The sequence below is a fragment of the Borostomias antarcticus genome (assembly GCF_949987555.1).
Source record: "Borostomias antarcticus genome assembly, chromosome: 13".
Taxonomy (NCBI): Eukaryota; Metazoa; Chordata; class Actinopteri; order Stomiiformes; family Stomiidae; genus Borostomias; species Borostomias antarcticus.
Window position 1 is genome coordinate 2,404,164 of NC_140246.1, and position 10,242 is coordinate 2,414,405.

At 49.2% G+C, this 10,242-nt stretch overlaps 1 protein-coding gene across 1 annotated transcript in view; it reads left to right on the forward strand.

Moving 5' to 3' along the window:
• Positions 1–1,694: 1,694 nt before the first annotated feature.
• Positions 1,695–10,242, forward strand: part of ptprz1b (protein tyrosine phosphatase receptor type Z1b) — a gene marked incomplete at both ends in the record, with an annotated part of 48,943 nt that continues 40,395 nt past the window's right edge. Inside the window, 3 exons of the mRNA XM_084447683.1 lie at positions 1,695–1,793; positions 9,002–9,102; positions 9,851–10,218. Of these exons, the coding sequence (XP_084303809.1) occupies positions 1,695–1,793; positions 9,002–9,102; positions 9,851–10,218 (568 nt within the window). The remainder of the gene's footprint in view (positions 1,794–9,001; positions 9,103–9,850; positions 10,219–10,242) is intronic.

The following is a 10,242-nucleotide window of genomic DNA, read 5'->3' on the forward strand; positions in this document are numbered from 1 at the left end:
CACACACACACACACACACACACACACTCACATACACACATGCATGCATATGTGGCATATTCGGTGCCAGCAGAACTAACACACATGCCTTCACCGTATACCTGCTATGGCAAAAGTGTGTGTGTGTATATATATATATATATATATGTGTGTGTGTGTGTGTTTATGTGTGTGTGTGTAGTGCAGGTATATGTGTACTTTGCCTATTTCCTTCTATTCAGTGCTTGACTACAGTATGTTCAACTTATGTACGTAATGTATAATCATTTTAAAGGAACTCGTTTAAATACATTGTGAATCTGAGTAATTGATGATTTGGATGAGATTGTATCTTTTACAACAAAAGCAGTTTGTTGATGTTAATGGTACCTTTATTCCTATCAAATGTGGAGTATCCTAGGGGAGTATGCTGGGGCCCCTTTCATTCCTGCTGTCTATCAATAATATTTGATATGTATACAGAGCACATATACACTAATATGCGCACCAAATACAGCATCTGCCCATAGAGTGGTGAGGTGATCATTCTAAGTTAGCATTTCTGCCATTGTGTGTTGTAGTCCAAAACCGCTATAGGAGAAATGAATGGGATTAGCAAAACATTTAGAAAATTAAGTCTATGTTTAACAGAGGCTCACAGAACAGAGTATGTTTTGTTCTAATAGTTAAAATACATAATTGAAGATGAGTTTTGTGAATTCTGAAGCCTTTAGTTGCCTCTAATGTCTATTGTCACAATATGCTAACAAGTCCGCATGGCCGCTACACTACAACTTACTGTGGCCGATCTACTGCACATGGGTGGAAGGCGGCCTCCAGAAAGCAGCATAGACAGAAGTACCATGTGTTTGTGGTGTCCTCAGCTGCCCACACACGCATCGGTTTGAGAGTAGAACCAAGGCTTAAGGTGTAGTGTTAGCGTGTGAGCGTTATGTGAGCACCACTACCGCTAGGACATCATTTCCTGTACGATGGGTCCATGATCATCCTGTTGGGGATGTAGGGAGTGGCTGTGATTGGTAGCATCGGTTTTCGGAGCTATTATAGCAACGATTTTCAATGATGTCTCCAGACTTTCAGTGGCGGAGATCTCAATCTGGCATGGCAGACTGAAGTGACGGATAGGGGAGGCTTGTGTCTCCATCGTGAGGTGATGTAAATTGTACGTGAGCGTTTACAGTAAGTAGGCGCTCATGAGGCGTTTGAGTATTGTTCGGTACACACAAACAAGCACACAAACATGCATACACATTCTGCACACACACACAAACACACGGCATCTCTCTTGTACACCACACAGTGTACTGAACTCCATCACCATATGTTATTGCATCACGTTCTCTGCAGATTGCCAATCTCTCTCTCTCTCTCTCTCTCTCTTTCTCTCCCTCTCTCTCTCTCCACTTTCCCAGCACTTTTCCACTCTCTCCAGCAATTGAAGTTGAGTTCTGTGTAGAAGATGATGTAAATGAGCAGTCTGTCTAATTTAATGCTGGCGACACAGAGACGACAAGAGAAGCTATTTCAGTGTCTGTCATGTGTACAGCAGCTAGTGACGGTTTCTGCTTTGAAATAGGCAAAATTAACTATTCCCAAGCTGAAGGTCCCACATACGACAGACCAACGTAATTTCCACGTTACAGTAATTAGTGTTATGGCTTAGTGGGGAGGTGATGTGGAAATGCTAGTGTACCATGAGGGAGCAGTTCGCGTGGCTGGATCTCAAATCAAACGCCTCTCCAGCCGGGAGCTACAGCTGCCGACCTGATATGCACAAGAAAGCTGTCAGCACGGTACGTTACTGGCGCATGTTCACGAGCCAACAACATTGTAGAGCACTTCTCAAACATGGCGGCGTTGAGGGGCTCTTCAGCAATGGGTTTTTATACAGCTTTTATACACAGTAGCATCCTCCATAAGTTGTTTTTTTAAGGACCTGACATAATTGAGTTTGGCAGAAGGTTCACAGTTTCCTCTGAAGCTTGATCAAATACACTTACAATGAGGAAAGAAAACAAAGGCTTCAGTCTAACAGCGTCTACAGAATCACAACAGCACTGAAGACGTCTCCAACCCCTGAATATGATGTTTATTTGTCTTTCAAAATGTGATTCAGAGTCTGTAAAGGCTGTCACCCTGAGTGATCTCTGAGTGATTTGAATGCGATGACGGAATTAAAGGTAATTGGTTAGGGGATGAACTAATCGCTGAGGACGCTCATCTCGGTAAACGGCTGCAATGGGAGCCTATTCAGACTGAATAATGAAGTGAAACGAAAGGGCACTTCAGTCTGAGTGTCAGGCTAGAATGAGTTTCAACTGGTTTCAACTGTTTTCAACTGGTTTCAACTGGATAGGGGCAGAGTAAGAGCTAACACACCACCCATACTGTACACATTTTCCTGTATTTACAAGCCTTTAATTACTGTTAATTTCTTACTTTTTCTGTCATTGGTTATGTACCTCATCAGCATGACGCCACCGCTCATGATGATGCCCACTCTGCATGTCAGGGAAAAGCCATGATGCAGCAATGGGTTTGACCCCTGACCCCTAGATACTGTAGATGGTGTTTTATCAGGCCATCAGACCCACATGTGCTTATATCGTTGTTATAGTTGTTATATCACCCCATATATGTTGTTATACCACCCTATAGATGTTGTTATATCACCCCATAGATGTTGTTATACCACCCTATAGATGTTGTTATACCACCCTATAGATGTTGTCATACCACCCTATAGATGTTGTCATACCACCCTATAGATGTTGTTATACCACCCCATAGATGTTGTTATATCACCCCATAGATGTTGTTATATCACCCTATAGATGTTGTTATATCACCCCATAGATGTTGTTATACCACCCTATAGATGTTGTCATACCACCCTATAGATGTTGTTATACCACCCTATAGATGTTGTTATACCACCCCATAGATGTTGTTATATCACCCCATAGATGTTGTTATATCACCCTATAGATGTTGTTATATCACACTATAGATGTTGTTATATCACCCTATAGATGTTGTTATATCACCCTATAGATGTTGTTATATCACCCCATATATGTTGTTATATCACCCTATAGATGTTGTTATATCACCCTATAGATGTTGTTATATCACCCTATAGATGTTGTTATACCACCCCATAGATGTTGTTATATCACCCTATATATGTTGTTATACCACCCCATAGATGTTGTTATACCACCCCATAGATGTTGTTATACCACCCCATAGATGTTGTTATACCACCCTATAGATGTTGTTATATCACCCTGTGTGTCGCTGCAGGGGCACAGTCATGCTTATTTACCTTAATACTGTATTATTAGAATTAAATGCTTAAATTCTCAGTGTACTCCTTTTTAAAATCACTGTCCGTGTGGCCGTTTCCCTACATGGAAGACCGACTCGCAGAAAAAACCTTAAAGGGCAAACCAGTGACTGTAGGACAGATTAAAGATCACTCCCGTTGTGATTGGTATCACTTCTTATTGCTCTGTCTCTCAACTGTGTGTGTGTGTGTGTGTGTGTGTGTGCATGTGTGTGTGTGTGTGCGTTTGTGTGTGTGTGTGTTTGTGTGTGTGTGTGTGTGTGTGTGTGTTTGTGTGTGTGTGTGTGTGTGTGTGTGTGTGTGTATGTGCGTGTGCACGTGGGCGTGTGTGTTTGTGTGTGTGTGTGTCTCTGTGTGTGTCAGCAGAAAGCTACACTATGGAAAAATTCATACCCAAGATGGTTTTCTAGGCTGCTCTCTTGTTACTCTCATAGTGGCACTGGAGACATAATTAATGTGTGTTGCTATTTTATTTTTTTCATCTTAATATGACAAATCTATCACCAAGGTTACATAGCTAAAAGAAGCAATAATCTATATCAGTGACCATGGTAACATTGTGGCAGTGATCTGAAACGGTCTCTGAGAGAGCCTCAGTATAATCTGTTCAGTCTAAATAACGATGTGAAAAAGATATATTAAATATACAGTATAAACTTTTCAAATGAGTAGATCTGTTATCCATGTCTGTGTGACCGAGTGAATCATGAGTCTTCATAAACCGGCAGCGAGCGGCTGGTAAATTCACTCCTCTAAGGAGCGCTGACAGTTTGGTCCAACTGAAAGAGCCCAACGCAGAGCAGAGTACCACCGCTACGTCTGCTCGCCATGGGCCAGAGGGGGCTGCTCTGGAGCGCTAACCATGTTCCTCAGCACTCCTCCCTAGCCGTGCTCGCTATGTCCTAGCCTGGCTCGCTACGTCCTAGCCTGGCTTCCTACGTCCTAACCTGGTTCGCTACGTCCTAGTCTGGCTCCCTACCTCCTAGACTGGCTTGCTATGTCCTAGCCTGGCTTGCTACGTCCTAGCCTGGCTCACTACGTCCTAGCCTGGCTCGCTACGTCCTAGCCTGGCTCCCTACCTCCTAGCCTGGCTCCCTACGTCCTAGTCTGGCTCCCTACCTCCTAGTCTGGCTCCCTACCTCCTAGCCTGGCTCCCTACCTCCTAGCCTGGCTCCCTACCTCCAAGCCTGGCTCCCTACCTCCTAGCCTGGCTCCCTATGTCCTAGCCTGGCTCGCTACTTCCTAGCCTGGCTCGCTACGTCCTAGCATGGCTTTCTACCTCCTAGCCTGGCTCCCTACCTCCTAGCCTGGCTCCCTACCTCCTAGCTTGACTCCCTACCTCCTAGCCTGGCTCCCTACCTCCTAGTCTGGCTCCCTACCTCCTAGCCTGGCTCCCTACCTCCTAGCCTGGCTCCCTACCTCCTAACCTGGCTCCCTACCTCCTAGCCTGGCTCCCTACCTCCTAGTCTGGCTCCCTACCTCCAAGCCTGACTCCCTACCTCCTAGCCTGGCTCCCTACCTCCTAACCTGGCTCCCTACGTCCTAGCCTGGCTCCCTACCTCCTAGCCTGGCTCACTACCTCCTAACCTGGCTTCCTACCTCCTAACCTAGCTCCCTACCTCCTAGCCTGGCTTCCTACCTCCTAGCCTGGCTCCAGTCAGCAGTCACCAGGAACACAGGCAGCGTCTGTCTGTCCTCAGAGGAGCCTGTCTCAGCCGGGGCGTTGTGAAACGCTATCTGCCCCGTGTGAAACGCTATCTGCCCCGTGTGAAGGAGCCCTCGGTCAGAGGGAGGCAGCTGAGAGACAGACAGCAGCACGAAGTCAAAGACCAGAGACCCGGACCGTTAACCCTCCGGTCAGCAGGCCAGCAGCTGCCTCGGCTCCGTCTGCGGGCCTCTTTCCTCCGGCCAGCGCCCCTCTCAGCCTTTCATGTGTGAAAGAAGAGAAGACCCAGAGCAACATTTCGCCGACTGTGGCTAAAATGTTGGGTGCTGGGGCGTCTGTGGCTCAGGAGTTAGAGCCGGGGTCGTCCAATGATCGACCGTAGCAGGGTTGGCGGTTCGAATCCCGCCTCCTCCTGTACACGTGTTGAAGTGTCTTTGGACAAGAACCCCAAATTGCTCCCAGTGAGCAGACGAGCACCTTGCATGGCAGCTGCTGCCAATGTGTGTGTGTGAATGGGTGAATGAGAGGCCATTGAAAAGTCGGATAAAAGCGCTACAGTGTATAAGTGCAGTCCATTTACCATTTAGCTGACACCCCAAACCCTTAAAACGCCTGCTCATTCCCCCTGAAGGCGGGGCTGAGTGTTAATAGAAGTGGGAATCTGATTAAAAAGATTTTGGAAAGCCTTCTGAAAGAAGAGGAAGAAAGTACAGTTTGTTTCACTGGCTTATCACACGAGGAGCTGGGAGATTTGGATATGCATGTTTGGGGCAGTATTTTCATCATGAAGTGAGGTTCGAAATCACAGTGTGATTGAATAATTGATTCCTGGCTCCGGCTTTAAACCCTATATACTTTAAACCCTATATACTATAAACCCTATATACTATAAACCCTATATACTATAAACCCTATATACTATAAACCCTATATACTTTAAACCCTATATACTATAAACCCTATATACTATAAACCCTAGATACTATAAACCCTAGATACTATAAACCCTATATACTGTATTGTGTATCTTTTTATTCAATGCCTGTATTTAATCTGCAGCGCATCTAGTCTATTCTACAGCAATTTATTCATGCTTTAATCCATTTAGACTGCCTGTCTGAGGCGTGCAGTCACAGTCATTAGAGCGAGCTCCAATCAGGACTTAGTTGTCCGGTCTCTGCATCCTGGTCTTTGAAGTGGCCCACCATGCAATGTCCATATGTCTCTTATTCTGATATAGCAGTATTTTATTAATAGGAAACACGGAGGCATGTCCCTGGTGTATGCCACGGCGAGTCCATAGATTGTGCTCGTTGGCCCATCTTGTTCACATGGCTCTGTCCCAGCTGGTTGAAGAAAGGATTAATGTCCCCGGAATCACGGCGTCTTCTGGAACTTTCCAGAACCCTCCCTCAGCTCAGCCATAGTGTAAATGTTTAGAGAGGAAGATGGAGGCAGGGAGGAGAGGGAGGAGAGGAGAGGAGAGGAGAGGAGAGGAGAGGAGAGGAGAGGAGAGGAGAGGAGAGGAGAGGAGAGGAGAGGAGAGGAGAGGAGAGGAGAGGAGAGGAGAGGAGAGGAGAGGAGAGGAGAGGAAGGCAGTGGAACTAAAAGGCTCTAGCTCTCCTCTCTCCCTCTTGACTCCAGGAAGCCGGTCTGGAGTTTCACCAGCTGACAATAGCAGGGTTTGTCTGAGGAGGGACGGTCACAGAAAGGCACGGTTGTTTAAAAGAGCTGCCAAGGAAAGAGGGTCTGGATGACAGGGTTAGGATGAGAGAGGGTCTGGATGACAGGGTTAGGATGAGAGGGTTAGGATGAGAGAGGGTCTGGATGACAGGGTTAGGGTGAGAGAGGGTCTGGATGACAGGGTTAGGATGAGAGAGGGTCTGGGATGAGAGAGGGTATGGATGACAGGGTTAGGATGAGAGAGGGTCTGGGTGACAGGGTTAGGATGAGAGAGGGTCTGGATGACAGGGTTAGGATGAGAGAGGGTCTGGATGACAGGGTTAGGATGAGAGAGGGTCTGGATGACAGGGTTAGGATGAGAGAGGGTCTGGATGACAGGGTTAGGATGAGAGAGGGTCTGGATGACAGGGTTAGGATGAGAGAGGGTCTGGATGACAGGGTTAGGATGAGAGAGGGTCTGGATGACAGGGTTAGGATGAGAGAGGGTCTGGATGACAGGGTTAGGATGAGAGAGGGTCTGGATGACAGGGTTAGGATGAGAGAGGGTCTGGATGATAGGGTTAGGATGAGAGAGGGTCTGGATGACAGGGTTAGGATGAGAGAGGGTCTGGGATGAGAGAGGGTCTGGGTGACAGGGTTAGGATGAGAGAGGGTCTGGGTGACAGGGTTAGGATGAGAGAGGGTCTGGATGACAGGGTGAGAGAGGGTCTGGATGACAGGGTTAGGATGAGAGAGGGTCTGGATGACAGGGTTAGGATGAGAGAGGGTCTGGATGACAGGGTTAGGATGAGAGAGGGTCTGGGTGACAGGGTTAGGATGAGAGAGGGTCTGGATGACAGGGTTAGGATGAGAGAGGGTCTGGATGACAGGGTGAGAGAGGGTCTGGATGACAGGGTTAGGATGAGAGAGGGTCTGGGTGACAGGGTTAGGATGAGAGAGGGTCTGGATGACAGGGTTAGGATGAGAGAGGGTCTGGGATGAGAGAGGGTCTGGATGACAGGGTTAGGATGAGAGAGGGTCTGGATGACAGGGTTAGGATGAGAGAGGGTCTGGATGACAGGGTTAGGATGAGAGAGGGTCTGGATGACAGGGTTAGGATGAGAGAGGGTCTGGGATGAGAGAGGGTCTGGATGACAGGGTTAGGATGAGAGAGGGTCTGGGTGACAGGGTTAGGATGAGAGAGGGTCTGGGATGAGAGAGGGTCTGGATGACAGGGTTAGGATGAGAGAGGGTCTGGATGACAGGGTTAGGATGAGAGAGGGTCTGGATGACAGGGTGATAGAGGGTCTGGATGACAGGGTTAGGATGAGAGAGGGTCTGGATGACAGGGTTAGGATGAGAGAGGGTCTGGATGACAGGGTTAGGATGAGAGAGGGTCTGGATGACAGGGTTAGGATGAGAGAGGGTCTAGATGACAGGGTTAGGATGAGAGAGGGTCTGGGTGACAGGGTTAGGATGAGAGAGGGTCTGGGTGACAGGGTTAGGATGAGAGAGGGTCTGGATGACAGGGTTAGGATGAGAGAGGGTCTGGATGACAGGGTTAGGATGAGAGAGGGTCTGGATGACAGGGTGAGAGAGGGTCTGGATGACAGGGTTAGGATGAGAGAGGGTCTGGATGACAGGGTTAGGATGAGAGAGGGTCTGGATGACAGGGTGAGAGAGGGTCTGGATGACAGGATGAGAGAGGGTCTGGATGACAGGGTTAGGATGAGAGAGGGTCTGGGTGACAGGGTTAGGATGAGAGAGGGTCTGGATGACAGGGTGAGAGAGGGTCTGGATGACAGGGTTAGGATGAGAGAGGGTCTGGATGACAGGGTTAGGATGAGAGAGGGTCTGGATGACAGGGTGAGAGAGGGTCTGGATGACAGGATGAGAGAGGGTCTGGATGACAGGGTTAGGATGAGAGAGGGTCTGGGTGACAGGGTTAGGATGAGAGAGGGTCTGGATGACAGGGTTAGGATGAGAGAGGGTCTGGATGACAGGGTGAGAGAGGGTCTGGATGACAGGGTTAGGATGAGAGAGGGTCTGGATGACAGTAAAAGAATATGTGTGGGAATCAACTAGGCAGTCCAGAGCAGGTGAATGGGGTCAGGGGTCAGGGGTCAGGGTTTGTAGTTATTTTCCCTAGAAAGGTTCTGGTGAAAGAGAAAGAGAAAGAGAAAGAGAAAGGGGTTGGTTTTGGGAGGGGTGGGGAGGGGAAGGGGGGGTGGAAGACGCCCATTGAAAGGTTTTTTTGGGGGGGGGAGGAGAAGGACAGCAAGTGAAAGGTGTGAGTCACACTCTGTGTCCATGGCGATGGGGAGAGTCGGCGGAGGAAGTTCGGAGGAAGTCAAGGCGGGCCGGACGCCGCCGGAGCCTTTGCTGTCGTCAAGGAGACGGCACTGGACGCCCGCCGCATGCTGATGTGGGGGGGAGTCTGGGACGCGTCTCGATAGCCTGACGTGGTGTCCTCCCCTGGGGCACACTGCTCAAAGCAGGGGTGCGTTTCGATAGTCCTCTGTTGCTTCCTTCCCTCCTCATTACTTTATTATCCCCGGTGAAGTAATTCTATTATATTACGCTGTGTTTGTTTGGCCGGTGATACATTCAAGAGTGGAGGTGAGATGAGGGAAGAGTTACACTATTGAGATGCAGCCCTGCTGAAATATCTGTGTTTGGTTTTTGGGGCAGATGGATATGGTGCGTTCACGGACACACACACACACACACGCGCGCGCACACACACACACACACACGATCCCTCTAATCTTCTTTCTACACCCACCTCTCTCTCTCTCTCTCCCTCTCTCTCCATCTTTCTCTCTCTCTCCCTCTCTCTCTGTGTCTCTCTCTCTCTTTCTCTCTCTCTCTTTCTCTCTCTCTCTCTCTCTCTCTCTTCCTCTCCACTGGAGTTCTGAACCAGACTCCACTCAGCACTTTGTGCTCCTTAGGGGACTCTCTGTCTGTCTGTCGGTCTGTCTGTCAGTTTGTTGGTCTCTCTCTCTCTCTCTCTCTCTCTCTCTCTCTCCCTCCCTCTCCCTCTCTCCCTCTCTTCATCTCTCTTTTATTCTCCCTGTCTTATTCATTTATGAGCTCTCGGGAAGTTTGAAGCTGACTGTTGTTGAGGCTGAGAGCTGAACATGTGTTAGTTAATTCAGGCCCCACATCACCAGGGAGCTCCCTGGCCCCCAGCAGAGATCACTCCAGGGCCCCACATCACCAGGGATCTCCCTGGCCCCCAGCAGAGATCACTCCAGGGCCCCACATCACCAGGGAGCCCCCTGGCCCCCAGCAGAGATCACTCCAGGGCCCCACATCACCAGGGAGCCCCCTGGCCCCCAGCAGAGATCACTCCAGGGCCCCACATCACCAGGGATCTCCCTGGCCCCCAGCAGAGATCACTCCAGGGCCCCACATCACCAGGGAGCTCCCTGGCCCCCAGCAGAGATCACTCCAGGGCCCCACATCACCAGGGATCTCCCTGGCCCCCAGCAGAGATCACTCCAGGGCCCCACATCACCAGGGAGCCCCCTGGCCCCCAGCAGAGATCACTCCAGGGCCCCAC